At 33.2% G+C, this 22,558-nt stretch overlaps 2 protein-coding genes across 7 annotated transcripts; one reads left to right on the forward strand and one right to left on the reverse strand.

The window, feature by feature from the left end:
• The first annotated feature begins 3,233 nt into the window (after window positions 1-3,233).
• On the forward strand, window positions 3,234-4,735 carry LOC105640572 (uncharacterized). The gene has a single exon (XM_012224924.4). The coding sequence runs from the start codon at window positions 3,409-3,411 to the stop codon at window positions 4,432-4,434; it is 1,026 nt and encodes a 341-aa protein (XP_012080314.1). The 5' UTR covers window positions 3,234-3,408; the 3' UTR covers window positions 4,435-4,735.
• Window positions 4,736-6,321: 1,586 nt separating this feature from the next.
• Window positions 6,322-20,012, reverse strand: LOC105640573 (actin binding protein). Of its 6 annotated transcripts, none has more exons than XM_089726901.1 (17): window positions 19,375-20,010; window positions 18,128-18,831; window positions 17,827-18,048; window positions 15,696-17,749; window positions 15,438-15,567; window positions 14,063-14,134; window positions 13,076-13,174; window positions 12,912-12,953; window positions 11,884-11,964; window positions 11,717-11,767; window positions 11,551-11,632; window positions 10,912-11,006; window positions 9,420-9,491; window positions 9,172-9,288; window positions 7,934-8,002; window positions 7,778-7,844; window positions 6,322-7,275 (listed from the first exon to the last, which is right to left on the reverse strand). In XM_089726901.1, exons 1-17 carry the CDS (start codon window positions 19,445-19,447, stop codon window positions 7,124-7,126), a joined length of 4,182 nt encoding a protein of 1,393 aa, XP_089583027.1. In that variant the 5' UTR covers window positions 19,448-20,010; the 3' UTR covers window positions 6,322-7,123. The 6 variants fall into 6 exon arrangements, 1 of the variants encoding a protein (XP_089583027.1); XR_016322944.1 differs by having other exon boundaries at window positions 7,182-7,275; window positions 11,876-11,964; window positions 19,375-20,012; XR_016322945.1 differs by lacking the exons at window positions 6,322-7,275; window positions 7,778-7,844; window positions 7,934-8,002; window positions 9,172-9,288; window positions 9,420-9,491 and having other exon boundaries at window positions 10,950-11,006; window positions 11,865-11,964; window positions 19,375-20,012.
• Window positions 20,013-22,558: the final 2,546 nt, after the last annotated feature.

Below are 22,558 nucleotides of genomic sequence, written 5' to 3' on the forward strand. Positions count from 1 at the left end.
TTAATCAAAATGAGATATAATTAAGCTTTCAAAATGATTTAATAAATCAGTCTGTCATTAATTACCATAACATATGTACTTAATTAGTTTATAATTTGGAAGAACTAATCATATCATATATACATATTATAATATATAGATTACGTGTCATTCCAAATTTTATAATTAGTAGAGAGGGTAAGAAAGAAAAAATAATAATTGATTTATATTTTCATGTATCTGTTGATTAGTTACGCAACATATAAAATATTCTCTCTTAGTTTCTTATTTAAGAATTTTATCTGTGCAAAAAAATAATTAAGAGCTTAAATTATAAAATTATTTTCTTTTTAAAATTGAGAATTATCAATTATTGTGTAGCATCCTTCTTTCATATTGAGATAGAATATTTTCATTTAGAATTTTTTATTTTTTTGAGGAATTATTTACAATTTATTTTAATTTTTTTATACATTTATTATGTGTTCATGGTTGGTAAATGGTGTCTATCTTTGACATTGACAAATAATTTTTAGAAAAAAAAAAAGAAAAATATGTCATATATTTCCCATCTCCAAAAGTTGAATTCGATAAAATTAAAATAAAATATTAATTATTACATGGTCAAATTCATTCACTGTTTGATTATTTTCTTTTAATATTTCTCTATAGGTCATAGTCATTAACATTAATTGACAAATCACTATATTAATGATTGTAACTTTATACGTAAGAAGCATTTCCCCTCTTAGTTATTGAAATTTGATTTTTCACTTTCTTTTTTTTAATTTGCAATGAAGAATATTTTCAAGTCAATTCATTTTAAGCTTTTTAAAAATATACTTCCATCCATTTGATATATTCAAAATTGTTTTAAATTGTTCTTCAAATCAAATTTTATTAATTTATCATTTTGTTTTCTGTCTGTAATACCCAATATTCGAAATACCCAATATTTGAAAGTACATCGAATTCTAATTATGTTCAGCTTGAATACCTTTGCATTCATATATGGGCAATTTCCAGCATAAAAATTTTCCATATTCAATATTTAAATACGAAACTTTTGATGAAAGGATAAGGCGTTACAACCACTCAATTTTGATCAATATCAATCCTTGATTATAAGGTTATAAAAAATTATCGCTTTCATTTGTTTAGTTAATGTCATTAATATCTGTTATGGATAGCAAACTTTTTCAGTTAGAAGGTCACCAGAAACATTGACCCTTTACCAGATATATATATTGCCATAATTCAGATGTCTTCCAACCTAAACAACTTCAGAGATGCCATATTCATATTTGGACAACCTTCCTAAACCCTCTTTCAGGTCAAACGACTGCGTACCAACCACACCCATACAACTCACAGCTCACAACTTAGAACTCAAACCCACTCCAACTCCAACTTAGCTTGGTCTCCTTTATTTATTTTTTTTTTTTGGGGGGGGTTTTGCTATTAAAATAATGATGATTTGCTCTTTATTTTATTGATTTAAAAATCAAATTAAAACAGATTTAATCAAACAAAGAAAGTAAATTTAATATAATTTACAAAATTAACAAGTGGTATATATTGTTTTATGGTTACATAAAAAATGAAATAATTAATCGATAATGCGGTTTGAAAATTATTCTTATCTACATTATATAAAAATTGTTTGTTTATGTAGGGAGAAAAGTCTCCTTAATTAAAATTATTTATAGAATAAATAATATCGAAATTTTCTATTGCTAAATAATTAATTTAATTATAAAATTATTATTATTATTATTTTGGATATATAGTGGATCTTGGGTCTATGATGTTGAATCCAAAATAATAATGCAAGTACCAATCATGGAAAAAAACAGGATGATGTAAAATGAGCATTTAAGAATATGAGAACCTAACTAATCAACAATAATGAAATTATTTTTAAAAATTCATAATTTTGTGGTAATTTCTGATGGGTTTTCTTTATTTATTATATAATTTCTTGATTAAATTAACCCATCTTTGATCTATTTAATTAGAATTTAATATTTCTCACATTTTTTCTTATCTTTTTTTTTTTTTTTTTTTGTACTTGTTATTATTAAAATTTTCTTGGAAGCTAAGAATCCACTCACTTGCCATGTGATACATAGCCACAATGAGGATTGACCCAACTATGGCTTACCAAGCAATCCCCAAATTGAATGTTTAATTTTATTCCATTCTACAAAATTTCATATACACAAATCCAAATAAATAATTTTCCTTTTTCTTCTCTTAGTGATTCAACTTTCTTTATCATTTATAGTTTTATTCATAAAGTTTTCAAATTTTATTTCTTTTAATAATTCAAATTCCTTTTTCATAAATTTTATCATAATTTGTTTTTGTTATCTAAAATTGTCTTTTTTGTATAATCTTCAAATAAAGTTTGAAACAAATACTTGAATTCTAAGGTTTAAATGATTGCCCACATGAAAATTTAGATTTTCCTTTTGTGAAAACTATTTATCTTGTGATTGATAACATACATATTTCTACACAACCTAGCAAATAATCATAAGGGTAGTTTGCATTTGAAGCAATCCAAAAAGTACCTTTGGAAATAACAAGTGAAAAGCAAAGAAGCCAAGCCATTAGTTAGATTCATTAACAACTGAGGGGAAATAATAAATTAGTACATGACTTATAGTCAAATTAATACATGAAGATTTCACTTTTTAAAACTAACTGTGAGGTCCTTAAATTATAATGTTATTAACAATTTGGTCATTCCATTAAAAAATGAGGAATCAAAGTTTTAATGGAAATTATAAGAGAATGACCGAAGTATTAACGGAAATCATAGTTAGGGACCTTATAGTTAGTTTGATCATAATTTAAGAACCAATTTCTCAATCAATTGATAGTTATAATAGGCTATTTTGGACAGAAAGACTACCATGTTAACGAAATTATAAGTTAAGTACCTTATAGTTAGTTCTTAAAAACAGAAGTCTTTGTATGTTAATTTGACTATAATTTTAGGATCAACATATTATTTTCCCAACAACTAATATAAACAAGCCAAGTGGACTTTCTTATCATGACCAAATACAAAAAATTACTTATAAGGAGATAAAAAAAGGACATAAAATCCAATGAAACAAGAGAAATTTTCATTGTTAAAAACAATGATCAAACTACTTCACCTCTAACAATATTTTTCCTTAGCTTTTTAGTTGGCCTATCTAATCATACAAAAATAACCAACCCTCTAAAAATTCTTCTAACCTACCAAAAGGGCATGAAGATTCAAGAAAGGAAAACTCATTAAGAATACATTTTTCTTGAAAATAAAAAGGAGGAGAGGATACATCAACTGACTTGCAAACTACTAGTTTCACATACAAGTCATTAATTGAAATTGTGAATCCTCTCATTTCATGCCCATCTCCTTCCCTTTCTTCCATGGAAGATAGTTCAAGATTTCCAATGGAAAAAACTAGCAGAATTATTAGAAGATCGATCTACACTTTCCTTCAAAACTATCACTACTTCACTTCAACAGCAGCTCTCTTAGCCTTCCCTTTCTCAATCTCAATTCTCCTCTCACAAACCTTATTAGTCCCCTCTTCATCAACTCTCTTATCAACTTTATACACTCATTTGCAGAAACTCTTCCAGGCTGCCGGATTCCCTCCCTCCTTAGAATTCTTTAACATTTTGAATGCCAAGATCTCACAAACAATCTCTTCTTCCATTTTCACATTACCCTTTACTCTTTCTTTCTTTCTTCTTGCAAAAGCATTGGTAATTCAAGCTCTTAATTATATTCCTAAACCAATTTTAACACCACCTTCCTTTTCTTCTATTATTTCCATTTTTAATCCTCTTCTTGTTACCTATATATGCAATATATTCTTGATAGTTTCCGCCAATGCTACTGCCTTTTTTTTCTTGTTTCTTTCTTTTAACTTTCTTGAAGGGTTCGGGTTCGGTTCCCCCACCGGTTTTCTCCTCCTGTCGGCTGCCGGAGCAGTTTTTTACTCCATTATTCTTGCCAATGCACTTGTAATATGCAACTTATCACTGGTTTTATCCGGCACAGAAAAATCAGGCGGATTCTTGTCAATTCTTAAGGCTTGTGTAATGATTAGTGGAAAGACTTCGACGGCATTATCTCTTGCCTTACCTGTAAACTTGGCTTTGGCTGGAATTGAAGCTCTGTTTCAATATAGAATTGTAAGAGCTTATCAGAAAGGTTCAACTCCAAATTCATTGATGATTCTTGAAGGGATGTTAATAGCATACTTGTATTCAGTTTTTCTTGTTCTTGACACTATTGTTAGTTTCTTCTTCTTTAAAAGCTGCAAAGCAAGTTCTTGCATAGATCAAGAAGGTAGGTATACCTACTGCAGAATTGAAATCGCAGAAGAAGAAGAAGATGATAATGCTGATTTTGCAAGCTCAAAGAACTCACAAGAGTTTCCATAAATTATATACATTGAGCGAAAGATATACAAGATCAAGTAATTTCCTTTTCTTTTTTTTTTTTCTTTTTTTTTTAATTCTTGATTTTTACAGAAGGATTTATAGAACTTAAGTAGCTTTTGTTTCCTCCAAGAAACCAGGCTACTTATTTTTAGAACAAAAATAAAGATCACCCCCAAAGTTTATCAGATTTTTTTTTTCCTCTTTCTTCTCAATTTCTTGTCTTTTTTTTTTCAATATTTTGTTCATTTGTATATGGGAAATTGAATATCAAATTGTGAATTAAGAAAAAGGGTTTTCGTTATCTTGTTTGTGTAACGACATAGAACAATATTGGAAGAGAACAAAACAACACCAACCACATTGTAAATGTAATTTCAGTTGCTTTGTAAATGCAGAACAAACAACAACCAATAATGTAAAGTTAAATTTGGAGGCAAATGGAAGTCAAAGCCCATCAAATTAAAGATTAAGAAGAAGCAATGTAATTTATAAGCAACTTGGAGAAGAAACTGACTTTTTTCATTATGGGTAGCACTGATAATCGTCTGGAAGACATGACATAGCTAACAAATTAAGCAACATAAAAATATTAAGTAATTAACATACGCCATCATTGGGAATGGTTGGTTGCTCCTTTTCTTTTGTCTAAACTGTAAGTAAAGCTTCCATCCCTAATTGGCATTAGCAAATTAAAGCAAGATAAATTATAATATCTGTGAAAAAATAAAATAAAATATTAACATGTGTAACCGCTTGAAAACTACAGGTCCAAGGTTGTTTCTGTGCACTCTTGATTCAAGCACAATCTAAATTGCATGAACGAACTTCCTTCTCACTCGTTAAATCCTTTGTTTAAATTTACTGTTTGTTAGTTTCTTTTGGGTATATATATATATATATATATATATATATATATATATAATTCACTGTTTGTTAGGAGAATTATACAGTGAGAACGATTAACTAGTGCAATAATGAAAATAAAATAAAAGCCCTATGCAATTAATTTCTAAAAATAGTCATGACTCGCATATTTGAGTATAGCCATAAGTTATTCTTTTTAAACACATTTTAATTAGCATATGCTTTTTTTTTTTTTTTTTTTTTTTGAGAAAGAGCATATGCATTTATTTACAACAACAATGATATTTCACAAGCAATTAATTGAAAAGTAAGTAGTATAACGAAGATAAAACCGAGTTATTATATAATAAAATTCTAAAAATAGCAGTCCTAAAGTATAATCGACTAATTTACATTCCAAGAGAATTTTCCAATGCCTTTGGCCTCGTAACTTTCACATTATTTTTTCAATAAATGAAGTGCAATAGACAAAAATAAGGTCAAAAGAAAGTTTCTTTTTGTCGCACCATCTGCATTGCATTACACATAAAAAGCTTAAATTAAAGTATCCGATCATACAGGCTACACACGTAGAAAGAATTTTCAAGTTCGATCCCCACTAAACACTTATAGAGAGGACAAGTTCGATCCCCACTAAACACACTTATAGGGAGGAACGAAGAGCTTAAATTGTGAGTCCCGAATAGAATTAATAAATCCCTGGTAATAAAGTGCAAATATTGATAGTTTACACAAAAAAAAAAAAAAAAAATCCGAACATGAATTTAGTTTAAATTGGTCTACTCCTCAATTAATTAAATCGATGAACAAGAAAATTTTGATTTTACATTGCATCTTTCTGCAGTTGTTTGTATAAACATTCAAGTCATGTTCTGATCCCTTCGCATAAACTAGTCAGAGAAGGTTTTCAAATTTTCTTGATTTGCAAACCTTCAAACGCAAGTTTAGTCAGAACAGAAACATAGAATCAAATACTTTTCAGTTAGTAAAAGAAAAAAAATGGAAATTACAAACTGGAGAAGATTGAAGAAACAAATAAAATTTCAACCTGCAACCTATATTTCAATGTTATATTACAGTTGCACTAAAAGCAGCTCGTCTTCTAATTGCTCTATCTGAACCTGAACACCTATACAACATACTTCGGGACGGGTTATGTCAAAATTTCAATTAGAAACCAAACTAAAAGATGGGAACATAAAAAACAGCCCTATATGTTACAAGGAAAGAATTTAATCTAATGTTAGGGAAGGGTTAGAGCTTTGTACACGGTTTCATGATACAGAGAAGATTTGTGCTTTACACGTGGCATTCGATCTGGTGCTGAAAAAATTCTGCCAAGCCAATGATGAAAGCTGTAAACCAAATCATCTATCAGCTGCTGTAGAGGGTTGACCCAGACTACAAAATTTCTTAGAAAACAATGCCAGAGAGGGCCATATCCATCATCTCAATACATCATGCAGAGGATATTTGCTACACCAGCATGAGTGTGACCACTTGATTTGGAAAATCTATGATTTGTGTAAATATCTCTATGTGTTCGACTCATCAGCCATCATCATCATCCGATTGAATGAGCCGTTTGCAAGGTTTAAGCTCCACAAGCCTCTAGGAATAGCATTTTTTACCTTTCGCCTATATTTACCTTGTGAGGCTTAATTCACACTACAATGGACAATGATGGAGCTGAGGATTTAATGAACTTCCAAACAATCCTCAACAGCATTTTTCTCTGTCACTTAAAAAACATTGTGGCACGAGTCGCTGCATAGTGGAGGAGCTCAAACTGCTGTGTGGGGGGAAGGAAGAAATGAATTCACAGCTACTTCTCACTCTTCTTGGTAAGATTAATTCCTTTCGCCTTCTCCATTTCAGCCTCCTTCTCAGCTTTCTTCTTTTCTAATTCAGCCTGTTTTAAATTCTCTTCATGTGCTTTCCGAAACAACCTCACAAAATTTAATAGGGTTGCAGTAACTGCATTGATCATGACAGAGTTAAGGACCAAGCCAAAATCAAACTACAATAATATCACAGAATAACAAGATCTAGTTTCCTTTATCCCTTGTCCTTTTTTTTAAACATAGTTCTTTCCACATAAATTACGGAAGCCTGTCTCCAGAGAACAATGCACTATATATCAAAAGCAAATTACATTGCTGTATCGTACAATTTCGTTGTCATGGGGAATTTGTCCCCAGGAATTTTTCTTTTTCTTTTTGGTCTTTTTTTTTCCATCTAAATTTTCACTGTTTCACAAGGGTTTGAATTGATATGATATTGGCATTGAATTCTACAAATTATGTACTCTACTCATAACCACATAAGGCCTCACATACAGAGAATTTTCTATTCACTGCGGTAATATTCACCATGCTACACACACACACACACAATCACAGCCAATGCTTTAAAACAATAACAATAACTTGTAAATTGAACAGTAGTAAATCTGAAGTGTGTAATACACATAACCTACCTTGCTCAAATGGGCAACGAGCTGGATCCTCACCAAAATATAGTGCAAGTGCATCTGCATTTCTACCCTGTGCACCACAGCATAATGATTGATAAGATTACAGTGAAATATTAAATTTTATCTGACAACATTTAAAAGGATTATAAAGCAAATTACCACAACAGAGTATAGATTTGTCACAGAAGCTACCTCCGTCTCAGCAACAGAAATGAATTCTTTTAATGTCTAAAATTGGTACAAAAAAATGTCAGTGCATAAAAAATGTTAAGCAGCAAGAAAATATTCAGAAACGAAATTCAAATTACATTACAGATAAAGGTGACTTTATCAAAGGAGATCCTATACAGCGATAAGATGCTTTAAAATTATTATATTTTATGGTTGAGACAATTTTTTACTTCAAAAATTATTTCTTCTCAGGAAAATACTTTTTTGAAAATAATTAATTTTCTGTTGTTTGCTTGTAATGTTGAATACTGGGTCGAACAATATTCTTTGGAGTTTAAGGTGTACGTTAGAGAAGATTAAAATTTCAATTTATAAGAATAAAAATATTAGATATATATGAACCAAATATTTTTGCATATTTATTTTTTAAATATGAGGGGAAAATAAACCTAAAAATCGGTAAATAATGCCAGCTGTGAGCGGCTGGTGATGGCTGTCACTGACTGATAATGACAATTGGTGGTCAGTATCACACTAATGCATAGGTGATTATGTGATTTCCTTGTAAATTCATTCTCTTTTAATAAGTTTGTCTAAACTTCGGAAAATGACTTCCATCTGTGAAAATAAGGTCACTATCCTTGAAAATGGCTTAGTTTCCTTTTGACCAGAAAACATTTCCATTGACTAATTTTTCAAAGCATTTCAAAACCCCAGAAAATGTACAAAGTGTTCTTCAAGAAATACTTCCCATGAAACAGCAAGTCTTATTTATTCAATCCTATTGTAAACCTTAAGTTGCATGATACATAGACTTTACCAAGATGCATTCAGATTTGAGAGAGAGGTATTTCTACTGCATTCTAACCATCCCATCGTCTCCCTCTAAGTCTATCCTCAGGAACTATTTAATAAAAAAGAAATTAAAATAAAATGGCAAAAGAAATGGCGGTAGTTCATCTATGCACTTTAACAAGCTCTCACTCAAACATAGAAAGTGTATCCTTGCATACCGATTTGTCAATTGAACTGAACTGAAGAAAAAAATTTGAGCAGATATCCTTACTATAAGAAAACCATTGAACACACAATGCCCATCAAATCAATAAATAATTACAAAATTAATTATAAAACAAATTCAATCAACAATTTCAATGTATAAGACATGAAAACTATCATAAAGTCACTCAGACAAATTATTGGAAAGTAGAAATAGAAGAAAATACCTTTCGGAAAACTTCAGATACAGGACCATCTTTTTCTGATGCCGCCAACTCCTGTTTCACCTTTTCTAGCCCCTTGATTATAGCTTGCATTTCTTCTGCTAAAGACTTTAATTGTATCTGCAAGCAACCAAGATGCCAATGTAAGCATAATCTCACACAGTAATTAATCGTTAATGACTACTTGCAGCTTGCTAATGATTAGTTACATGGTAATTAATTGCAAACAATAATTGTTAACTAATTGGAACCTTAGTTGCAGGTTCAAGGCTAACAAGATCCAGGTGAAAATCTAGAAGCGTTGGGGACTTCGCTGCAAGTACCTGAAGTGAACAAGAATTTATGATTGCTGTTAATGTTTGAACAACAGAATAGCAAAAGATAACAGCAGAAAGCACATAATGATGGAAGCAAAACATAAGTTGATAAAGCACTAATGGCCTTTCATGGCATCTAAGTTGCAAAAATTTTCCAGACAGTTTTACAACATAGAAGCATTAACCTTGCATTTCAGGCTGCACCATAATGCTTCAGCAGGGATATCAGTATCCAACAATAAGTGAGTTGGATTTTAAAAAGCAGATATTGCAAGTCCATGTTATTTAACTTTGGTTAGGACTCAATATTCCAAAGATTTTTTTAAGTTTAAGCACTACTAAAATTAGAATATAGCGTTTGAAATCAATTATAGCAGCATCAAGTGGTGGAATTTATCAAATATCTAATATCGCTATGACAAGAATAAGACCTTGTTTGCCACTGAATCCTCTGCACAACCCACTAACTTCAATGAATTTTTCTATAAGAATGGCATGTCAAAGTGAATTGGAGAATTCTAAGGCTCCGTTTGTTTCCGGAAAATAACTTACCTTCGGAAAATATTTTCTAAGAAAAATGTTTTCCTTGAAAATATTTTTCAAATGACTTATTTTCCGTTGTTTAATTGCAATATTGAAAATTAGTTAAAAAATATTAAAACTTTTAACTCATAAGACCATAAAAATATTTATAATAATAGAATTTCATATTTTAAAAATTTTATTGTTGAATGAGAAAAAGGCAAAAAAATAGTAAATTATAAAAGTCGTCAGTAACCGATGGTGGTAGTTGGTGGTAAATGGTGACTAGTGTTCTACCGGTGATTAATAAATTAAAAAATATGCATTTATAAGGTTATAATGAATTTATCAATGTCTAGAAAATGTTTTAATCTCTTAAAAATGGAAAGTCATTTTCCTTAAAAATGACTTAATTTTACTTTGATCAAGAAAATATTTTCCGTTGACTTATTTTCATGAACACCCTAAACAACAAAAAATTATGAAAAATATTTTTCTGCAAATTATTTTATAGAGATAAACGGAGCCTAAGATCCATCACATTTTGCATTAACCAAAAAAATCAATAATTAAAACCAAACAAGAGTTTGTACATAAATTTCCAATATTGATATAACCAAATTTATTTTAGCATATTTTGCAGTACCAACCTAATATTTCTCAAAATTCTCACTGTCACCAAGTTCATATATTACCAAATTTTGACTTCGAAATGCAAAATTCATAATTCTTTTCCCAATTATCTCCTATTTAGAAATACTTGTTTAGTAATAAGTCTATATCTTTAATTTCCTCCACGTTCAACATATCAACCAAAGTCAGAATAATCAATCTAACAACAGGTCAGAAAAACAAGGATTTGAATGAATTTAATAAATAAAAAAAATAAACACAATAGCCATACCTTGCAAAGGTAATGCATAAGTGTCATTTTGCTGTTAGAAGCACGTGTATCAGTAAGTTTTAAAAGACTGTCCAACTTAAATCCAATTGCTGAACCTGTACAAAATAGAAGCATTTGGTAATGTATACCAGTTGCATAATGGTCATAGAACAATTTTATGTTGTCATTCATGAAAAAAATAAACAAAAATTTTGATCATTGGTGGGTATGGCCGCAGCATCATATTGCAAGAAATGTAAAAAGGGACCTCAAAAATTAAATAGTGTGATCATTCTTCCAAGCAAATCAAACCTTGAGCCTCAAAAAAGAAACCACAAGTACTTGAAACAACAAACTTAAAAGTTAAAAGTAATGGCTCAAACATTTAGCAAGTCAAGGACATGCATCTAAAAATGAAATTGCAGTACCCTAGGCATTCAAGTAATGCCGAAACCACATTAGAAAAACCAAAGAGGTTTTGTAGATGCTGCATAATAACATCCTGTGAACGTAAACTGGTACCCATGCAACAAATAGTGCATAAATCAAGCAAAAGCAGAAGTGATAACGGTTTAAAATTTTAAAGCTGATCATGCTTAGAATTTTAGAAGACTGAGGCAAAACGTATATAAATCAACAAACCAGCCACTGGCAACTCACCCCTTGCAGTTCCTTGGTTCAGTGTATTCCCTAAATAAAGGATCTTCTTCATAATGTCCTTCAACTTGAGGGAATTTCGAACCTAATTGGCAGATAGTAACACACGGGTCAAAAAGAAAAATAAATACGCTTAGGATTTAGGAAGGCTACATTATCATTTCCATACCTCTTCACATGCAGAGTTTACTGTGTTCAGGCTCTTTTTAAATTCCAATATCTGAGAAAGAGGGCTAAAATAAGACAACAGTGGTGCAACAATAAAAAAGGAAAATAGTAATTTAATGGAATTATTAATTTGTCAAAATCAGACTAACAATGCAGATACCGCCAAACCTGAGAGCCGAACTGAATCTTGAAAGAAAATACTCTCATTTTCGACTCAACACGAGGCACCTTCATCAGCTCCAGAAAATACTGCATATCACAAGCATATAATAAATAATATTGAATACTTTTTCTTCAAAATATCATAGAAAGTTAAACAAGGTAGGAATCCAAGGTTTTCCAGCACATCCAACAAGCAATAGCAAACTCATGTCAAGGCCTTATAGGACAAATAACTGGGAATGCATGCTACAAACTTTCAAAAACAGGTCCATTGTGTATCATGGTCACCATGCACTGCAATATCCTTGATAACCTAATTTAGGTACACCATCCTCTTCTACTAATAGAACTAACTACAAAGACATCATTAAATCAGATGTCCAAATTCCATCCCATCCTTGTTCCACCCTCCAGCCCAAAGCCCTCATATGGCCCCTAATCACCATCCAACTTCAATACTGGTGCCCTTTCTTAAATATGAGATACAACTGAAACTGACTGAAAATTATGCTAACCATCAGTGAAATCTCGAAAACCGATAAGCTCCCATCACTATAAAACAAACAAAATCTAAATATACATTTTCCGCATAACACTGATTTTAGTTTGGCCCCTTTAAGTTCACATTAGTCCACTTTTTGGCTTAACATTAGTGTCAGAAATTTGCTTATATTGCTACTTTATATTCTTCTTATGAAGCCTTTCCTCAGTGATGGATAAGAATTGAATTTAGAAGTTAAAAAGACCTTATATTGCCAGTTCTTGTTTACTTGATGTTACTAGGACATAAAATTCATCAAAAGAAAAGTAAAATAGGTCAGACTAATGCATCCTATGCAACCACTATTAGTAAGTCTAAATAGCCAAGAGAAGCTCAGATCAAATTTCTGAAGAGTCAGATAAGTGTATAAATGCAAAACCAGATGTCAACCTTCCAATAACCACATTGTAATAATTGAAAAAAAATACCAAGATAGCATTTCACCAAAAGTTGACCAATTATAAAATCTGGTTGACGAGTAAACTTTGCAGACCTGTTCACACTTTCCCAGGTTCTCCTTGTCGCCAGTGTAATTCTGTCATTGTAAAACCATTCATGCTCAAACATCTAACATCTACATTGAGAATTGATTGCTAAAAAAATGTAAAGAGTAGCTGACTAATGGAGAAGGAAATCATTATATATTCAAAGCTTCACCTTGAGTTGTTCCATCTCCTCCTTAGTAGGACAGAATTTTATTAGATTTTCCACTTGGTCGGCATCTAATATTGAGTCATCCATAGCTAGAACTGCAGCCTGAAAATATGCAGGCAGGCCAAAAAGCTATATAAAATACATATAACCTTGATTCAAACAATAAAAAAAAAGGGAATGGAAAAGGCTAAAATTCCAAATTAATCAAAGAAGAAAACCAGCAGACACCAAGAAAAATAAAAGCAAATATAAACTGGAAAGTGGAAATGCATAAAATGTGTTAACCCTTGTATCTCAATTTTAAGATGGTCAATGAGCAGAAGCCATCATAAGAGGAAAATATGCATAAAGGGACAAAAGGAAGAAGAAAAAAAGAAAGTACGAATGCAACAAAGAGCAAGAAACCTGTTTTTTATTTTAATATAAGAATTAAGACAAGGAACTTTATTGAGAAAGAGCCAGAGCCTCTCAGAGTTGGAAATAATAAATTCTGTATTTTACCATAAGTCTAGATTAAATTCTGTATTCCACCATGTTTACATCCCCCAAGATTACTAGCACCTTGCATCTCCCTGTTGTGGTTGACCACAAACCCAAAGCAACACTAAGTTATCAAGTCCCAGTTTCACATTTTCCACTATACAGAAACTTATTACCCCTGTACCATACAGGAAAATGCCAGATGTGGAAGAATACACTGCAAGGCCAACAAACATGATACCTCTGGTTCATCATATCAGGTCTAGTACTACTTGCCTCAGACATGCATGTAAAAGAAATTCCATCAAGAACTTACAAATACAAATGACTCAAAGTTGGTTTTCCCCACAGTTAAAGGTTACTTTCTTGAAAACATACACCATGTGTTATCATCCCAAATATTGCTAATCTCAAGTACAGAAATAGAAAACAACACACAGACCAGCAGAGGAAAAATCACAAAGAAAAACCCTCTCATCAATGCAAGAGCTTTGAAGATTTCTCTCTTACCATCATGTCAGACAGTGGCATCTTAACTTTTGTGAGCATAATTTCAGTGTTATTGGCCCTCCTCAGGTCAATCTGCAATGCAAAACAACATAACAAAATTTGTAGGACACAGTGCAAAATTCATTTCAAGATAACTAAGATTAAGAATCATCATCAATGAATCTATCTAAGGGCTGCAGCAAGAGAACTTCTCCAATTTGATATATTTTCTAAAGTAAAATATCATGCGGACAAAAATTATAGAGACACTCATGGAAGTAATTACAATAAATTTGTCGTAAAAGTCAATATGAGTAGATACAATAAAGCATAGCATGCATAGAGATGCCACATATTCATTAGACATCTTTATTTAGTTAAATGGTTTAAACAACACAGTAGCGATTGCAAGTTATATAATCCTTAAACAACTTCAACCAATGCCGTTTGTTTTAGCCCTTCCATTTTAGCGTTGTTATTTAATTTGGATTGTTTTTAGCTTTGTTATTTAATTTGGATTGTCACTGTAGTAATTTAACTTTAATCGTACGATATTTCATCAATAAAAAAAATAGAACCTATATAAACACTAGACACATCACAGGTTTCATCAGAAATCATATAAAATCAGTCAAAAAAATAAACTTCTACCACATCTCATTGGGACTATTTTATATCCCATACATAGCGAGATAAAGTACTGACATTCATATAATCAGCTACCCAAGCTCAACCCTAACGGTGTTTACGTTCCACAACATTAAAAGGATTATATTCCTGTTTCCATGCTTTTCTTTTGTATGGCTAATGCATAACATATGACTCTTTTGTATATTGTCTGTCCCAGACTTGGACAAGTAGGGTAGTAAGGCAATAATTAAACAAAAAGCCAATTGATGGTTAGAATTTATGGAAAGATCATAAGAATTGAATGAATACCAATTTAGCAGCTAAAAATGGAACTGGTTTTAGTTAACATTTAGAAACTTATCTAAATCTGCACAGAAGGACCTGTGCAAATAGACTGTGAACTGGTTACTGGTGAAAAAAGCACTCCAACAGACTATTCACTATATTGAAAAACCTAATTATCCAAAAGGCAAAAAGGTTCCACATTATTTGTTATCAGATCTTGCTAAGACAAAGAATTGTTATAGGTTAATTGGGAACAAGTGATGTATGTTTTATTATAGTGGAATTAGTTGATTTTCTTGACAAGGAAATCACAACTTACAATAATTTCCTGAAAATAGAAGGCAAAGAAAAGGGTGCTGACAATAAATTTAGAACAGAAAAAAAATAAAATAAAATAAAACAGCACGAAAATGGAAAACCCCCAATTAATAATTAAAATCGCCTGAGAAAAATTTCAGAGTAAACAGTGAATTTTAAGTACCAGGTGAACTTTGTCTGTTTTTGATCCAGCAGACTTGCGTCTTCCCCCATCTTTATCTCCTGAACTAGCAGATTTAGGGACTGTTGCAGAAAAAAGGGTCTCTAGCTCTGACACATCAAATTCGGGCGCACTACAGCACGAGACTACAACATCAGCAATTAAAGAAAAAGCTACAATACATGTAACACAGTAAGGCATATATGTTAAAGTGTCGATTCAAAAAGAAACATGTTCTAATTAGTAGAGAAGTTACAATACATTTGGGGCTCCCCATGTCTCTGCAGCTCCTCCCACAAACTTCCTTGCAGTGCCCTTGTTACCTTGCTCCAATGCAAAGGCTTTAAGGATGATCTTCTAGGTGCTCCAGCAGCTGAACCCATCCCTGAACCACGACCACGTCCTCTTCCAGAAGCTAGGCCTCTCGTATCAGCTGCAGCTCCTTTGCCACCAAAGGGAGGAGGTGGAGGGGGTCCACCACCTGGACCTCCAGGTGGAGCAGGAGGACCAGGAACACAGCCTCCAGGAGGAGGTGGGGGAGGCGGACCTCTACCTCCAGGCAGCGGTGGGGGAGGCGGACCTCTACCTCCAGGAGGAGGTGGTGGCTGTGGCACTCCACGACCTGGTGGCGGTGGCGGAGGTGGGGCTCCACGCCCTGGTGGTGGTGGTGGAGGTGGGGCTCCTCGCCCTGGTGGTGGTGGAGGTGGCGGGGGTCCACACAATGGAGGAGGAGGAGGAGGAGGAGCACCACTTCTCAGAGATGGTGATAGTGGTGGCGAAGCTTTCTGTGCAGGTAGAGGTGGTGGAGGTGGTGGAGGCGGTGGAGCTCCAAGTCCTGGCAAAGGAGGTGGTGGTGGAGGTGCACGTCCTGGCAATGGCGGTGGGGGAGGAGGTGGGGGCATTGTTGGAGCAGTACCACGCATAGGTGGTGGAGGAGGCGGCGGAGGTGGAGGTGGAGTAGGAAGTCCAACTATACCAACCTTTGTAATTGTTGAAATGCTAACAGAATTTGGAGGAGGAAAAGTTGAAGTTGAAGGAGGGGCAAATGAAGTATTCTCATATTTCCAAGGGGGTGGAGGTGGCGTTGGAGGTAATGCCATTCCAATTTTTTGCCTATTAGATGAAGCAAGAGGAGGGGGAGAGGGAGGGGGTGGAGGTGGAGGTGGAGGTGGAGGTGGAGGGGAAGGGGTTGCATGGTGTGAAGCTATCTCAATATTCTGCCTATTAAATGATGTGGAAGGTGGGGGTGGGGGTGGGGGTGGGGGTGGGGGTGGAGGTGGAGCTTCTACTAAAGTCTTGGGCAGAAATCTATTGCTCAAATGTGGTGGATGCGGAGGCGGAGGTGGAGGTGGGGGTGGGGGAGGCACAAGTTTTGTTGCACCCAAAGGTGGCAATACAACTGGAGGGGAAGTAAGCTCATTTGTAGTTAAATCTGCAGGAATAGTGGTATCACAAGAAGCCTTTACATGGGAATCAGCATTTGAATCCTTCGGAGAAGCAACAAGGGCAAGAGCAGATGGTGCACTATTATATCTAGATGGCGGATGTGCTACATGCATTGAATTAGCAAAAGGAGCTTTATTAGGGGTTATCCAACGGGGTACAGTACTTGGCCTTGCTTGTTTTCCATTAGTTCCCAGCGGTTCAAGCTGTTTGATTTTTTGTTTCACTGCAGCTGAATCCGCAACAACAGGTTTTGTGTTCGAAGTAGGTTGTCTCTTAGGGGAAGGTGGCACTACCTTCTCAACCTTTTGTCTACCATGATCAACACTTAACTTTATATGTGGAAGCTTGGATCCCCACATTTTTGTGGTACTGTTTCCTCCATTAGCCTTATCTTCCATATCTTTGAATTCTCCACTTGCATCTTCAGTCACTTCCTTTATTGCATTATTACTCAACATATCAACAGCAACAACCGTGGGATCTAACTTCATATCTCCATCATCCACAGCTATATCCTTCACTGCTTGAAGATCAGGATCCACCATCTCATCAACCTTGTACTTCACATCATCAACACCAATATCCTTCACTGCATCAGCAGTACTATCCATCCTTCCATCCTCTTTGTGATTCCTGTCATCAAATGAGTCCCTAAAGACTTCTTTATGTTCTATACCAACTGACATGTTGTCATGGTCTACGTGAGTATCATTGTCACTCTTTGCTTCCCGTGCATCTATCACATTGCTGAATATCTCCTCAGCCTCAAAAAATTCCTCGGGTGAAGCAGTATCTGCCTCATTATCATCCTCGTTTGCATTAACTGTAGTGAGTTTAGGGATCACAGCATCACGATCCGCAAAAAGTACCTGATACAGATATGAGTATGCATTCAACTCCTACAGCTTCAAAATGGAACTTTCGTAAATAATAACAAACAACCTACCTCTGCCTTAAACTCCTTTGGAAATTGGTCCTTGGCATCCCAGAGAATGTCAATTTCATCACGACAGAGAATCAGAATATTTGCTCTAACAAATGCCGTGTGGAACATAATTCTAAATATCATCTCCTCGTGGACAAGATCTTCATCCAAATGTATGCATTCAAGAACAACATCCCCTTGAATGCGGCATCTTATATCTATTTTCACTAGCAGACACTCGTCCTGCAATTGAATTCATGAGAACAATTAACATCATAACTAATGCATCTGTCGTTTTCAACTTATACAGCTTAGACATTACCTGTGAATAGTGCCGAAGATGTTTTTTCGCCTTGGAAGTTGAGAACAGAAGCTTAGAAGTTCTATTGGCTGGCTTTCTAGCATCCTGACCATAAACACGTACAACGGGCCTACAACCCTTCCCACCGCCGAATATTGGAAGGGCCCTAAGCATCAGACAATCTAAAACCAAAGGCGTATCAGATGGAGGCCACTCAGAACCAAAATTTCTTCTAGAAATGTACTGCAGATATCTTAGTTGAGAAGGTTGTGGATTTAAAGGAGACAAAAGGTGCAGAAGTTCTTTAGGAGCTTGCTTGTAGACCATTTCAAGAGTCTTCTGCTCCCCGCTATACTGTTTCCGATATAACAAAAGACCTGCAAGCATGAATGCCAAGACAGGCCATCCTCCTCTTTCACAGTGCATTAACAAAACATTTTGTTGCCCCTCCAAAGACAACCAACTTTCACTAGATCGAAGGAAATGGTGGATCATTTCCAGCGGAAGCATGGGACACCCTTCATATTGACGAGGATAATCCATGACTGTCATATCGTATTGAGATAAAATGTCTGATATTTGACTTCGCCTGTCCCCTTCTCTAAAGTTAAAAACCATGAAGGAAGCATCAGGAAAATGATCCTGCAATTGTGCCACAATGCCGCCCAAGTACACTTTGTACTCGTCTTCTTCCAATACATCAGTGGAGAAGCAACAATCAAACACTGCAATAGAATATGAAGAAGAAATGAAATGAGGCAACCAGCGGCCATAAGGAAAGGGAGAATCACCTAGAATAGGGGCAATTCACTTCAATCTCTCTCGTATAATCGAGTTACCCAAAACCAATTCTTTTGTCATGATAAAATCAACATGCATAAACCCAATTAAGCAATTCATCTTCTGGTTATCCTGAAAACTCTTCCAAGGTTATATTACCAGGGAACTGATCGCAAAAAATAGAAGACATGAAGAACACTACAACTCACAAAAAAGTTTTGTCCGATTGAATAAAAAAAAATGTGATAATACAGAGACTAGTAAAACAAGCATTGCATTATTTCAAAATGAGCACCAGACTTCAACAATTGAGCTTCTAAGAACATAAATGTCCGAACCAATTCTAGAAAACTTATTGAGCTCAAGAAACAATCATGCAACTTCGAAAACAAAATTGCAAGCAAAGATAGGTCACAATGAAACAAAAACCACATTCACAGAATTCAAGAGAATTTCCCGATTCAAATAAAAAAAAATGCAAACGGTACCATAGACTCTCTCAGAGATCTCGAGAAGCCGATCCGGCGGCTTCCGGTAAAAGAAACGTCTGAACAGCGCCATCTGATGGCGCTGTTTCTCCCCCGATCGGATCCAAACCGTTGAATTGTAATACCGCCAAGCAGATCACAATTAACCTAAAGAAATCACAGAAGATACCAATGTTCTCCAACTCAATCAACCCAAACCTCAAACAACCCCAAAATTCACCAAATATTCCTCCAATAATCAGACATAACAAAATCTTAAAATTAAAGAATCAGCCAGAATTCTCACGAAACTTCCACAAATTACCAAATCTTCCCCCACAAATTTGAGGCAAAAGACAAAACCAAAAACCCCAAAAAAGAAAATAATCAGAATTTGCTATGAGATATGATCCAAATACAACGAGTTAAGTGAATGTGTGCAGGACCAAGTGACAGTAGGCGATCAAGGTGAAAATGACGATAGAAATTTTAATTTTCCAAGGAGAAATTGTAAAATTTTCCTTAATAATATAAATTTCTGATCACGAAGAGAGGGAAGCGTAGTGGACTGAAAAGGAGAAAAGAAAATAGTCTGCTCTAAAGACCCCTAAATTTTTGGTTTTGGCTCTGTTTGAGATGGCTGGCTGGTTAGCTGGTTAACTCCATTAATTGATCCATGAAGCTCTGTATAAGTGTCGCGTGCTATCTACGTGGCTTGACACGTGGAAATTATTACACGCACTGTATTGGCCTGGACAAAGCTGGTAATTACCGAATTGGTATGCGTATCTCGTGCCATGACACATGTTTTTTCCTTTTTTAACTGGATAAAATAAACTGTAAATAATTATTTAATCCCTTAACTTCCTCATAATTAAAACTTCCTCCTCTATTTTAGTAAAATACACTGATTGACTAATCATAAATTTTAATTTCATAAGATTATGTATTTCTTTATTTAAAAAATAAGCAACTAAATAATAGTTCAATAGTAACACAAGAAATGGAACATTTAACATTTAAGCGTAACGGCCATAGAATGTTCAGAGTAATTAGAAAATTCGATCAATGAAATTAACTAAATTTTGAGGGACTAAATTGTTATTTACAACGGTAGTTACCTATTAGATTACAGTTTTACAGTGTCCGGTGAAAATTGGTTATGGCTCAGGTGTAAAGTCCAAAAGTTAAAACTGTTGATAGAACTAACAAAACTGTTTTGGACAAGTAATTACTACAATCAACAACCATATTTACTTTTTTCCCTTTTTATTTAGTTTATTGGTGATATTTAAAGTATACTCCAGGATGGAAATAATATTAATCATCCAAGATTAATTATTAATTAAGAATATTGAATTTCTAATCTTAGTCTTTATTATGAAATAATTGTTGTATATATGGTAATTGTGATCAAATAATGTCTCATCTAATTATGAAATGTAAATATTAGGAAAAAAATTTTATTATCACTTTAACAATAAAGTTGAAGTGAATGTCTCAAACTTCAACTTAAATTGACTTGACCACATCACTAATCATTATGGACACACCACATTTTAGGTAAGATTGCAAAAATCCATCTCAAACCAAGCTAGCTAGAGTCACTTCATGTCTTAAATAAAAATGGCAATTTAATAGCAAAAATTAGGTGAAATAAATTAATGAATTAAAGTTCCTTATATGGATTATCTTTTAATCATTTTATCTTGTTTTTAATTGTATTTTTAGATTAAAAAAATGGGTGTGGGTCATTTTAATATTGTTAAATTCAAAAATTTAAAAAGAAAATTGTATATTATTTTTTTCACGATAATGTAATGTATGAATTTTATTTTAAACACGTAACGAAACTGCGTTAAATGATTAATAACATGTTAAATGAATTAGTAATTGATCTCACTTTTTAAGATGAAAATAAATCAGATTACTGAAAAATATATTTACTATACAGTCAAAAAATTTTACGCTGTACAATGTGAATAAAAAGCTACCCTTCTGATTAAAAAAATTGTAGAAAATAATTAAGTAGCTTCAACTATAAGTTTATATACTTTATATACGTGTAAACAGAGTTAAGTTTGTATAGTACCTAGAAGTTTCTCAAACCGAGGGCACGTGGGAATGGGCAATCGTGTAACGACTGGAGACGTCTCGTCGTTTAGCGCTCTCGAAATCCCAAACCAAAAGCGAACTTCTCTTTCTCAAGGTTTTTTAGTTCCGCACTACGTCAAATGATCTTCTTCCCAAAACGTTTTATTTATTAAATCGGATTAAAAAAGTGGAATTGTGACTCTGTCCAACGTGTTTTTGAATCTATACATCATTGGTGAGTGCTCACGTGGCCTTATTTGTCAAAAACACCAATTTCTTTCTTTCTTCTTTTTTTTTTTTTTTTAAATAACAATTGTTTTGTCTTCTTAAAAAATTTATTAAAACAGGAAAAAGAAAAGGAAATTCATCATATGTTTTGTGGTCCCAGTGTCTGGGCCGATTCTCAGAAAAAAAAAAAGTAATACTAATTGTTTTAAAATTTAATATATAATTCTCTCAAAATTGAGTTTTTCTTTAACAATGAATTTTTAATTAAAAAATTAATTAGTAAATGGCACAACTTCATTAAATTAGATGATTGAATAGAAGTAATGATATATTTGAGTTAATGAAATTAAGTCATTAATTTTCTTATTTTTCATTTTTTCACACAAAAAGATGGCAACGGATAAGATGAAATCTGAAATTATTTATTTTTTTATAAAATATTTGAGTTGGAACAATTTATTTATAGATTTTTTATTTTTATTTTAAGATCGTTATAAACTATAAATTTATTTATTAAAAAATTATAAATTTGAAACATAATTTTTATGATAAATGTGTTTTTTTTAATTATAATACTTACAATTAAAGTAAAAGTATATTATTATATCAGAGAGTTACATAAATTTTTAATGGAAAATTATCTATTTATGTATGTATAATATCATAATATAATATATCTACTCACATGCACTAAACAATTAATAAATCAGCAAAATTAATATTTTAATTATAAGTTTATGTTAAAATTCATAATTTAGCAAATAAATTCGTAGACAATTTAAAGATTATTCCATTTTATCAAATGGGTCAATTTGTATCAAGTGGTTGAAATTATTGGGGGGAAAATGTTTTAGAATCTTTTGGTTGAGAGACTAGGCGGATA

Source organism: Jatropha curcas, chromosome 10 (genome assembly GCF_041381405.1).
Source record: "Jatropha curcas cultivar XTBG-Jc1 chromosome 10, XTBG_Jcur_1.0, whole genome shotgun sequence".
NCBI classification, from domain to species: Eukaryota; Viridiplantae; Streptophyta; class Magnoliopsida; order Malpighiales; family Euphorbiaceae; genus Jatropha; species Jatropha curcas.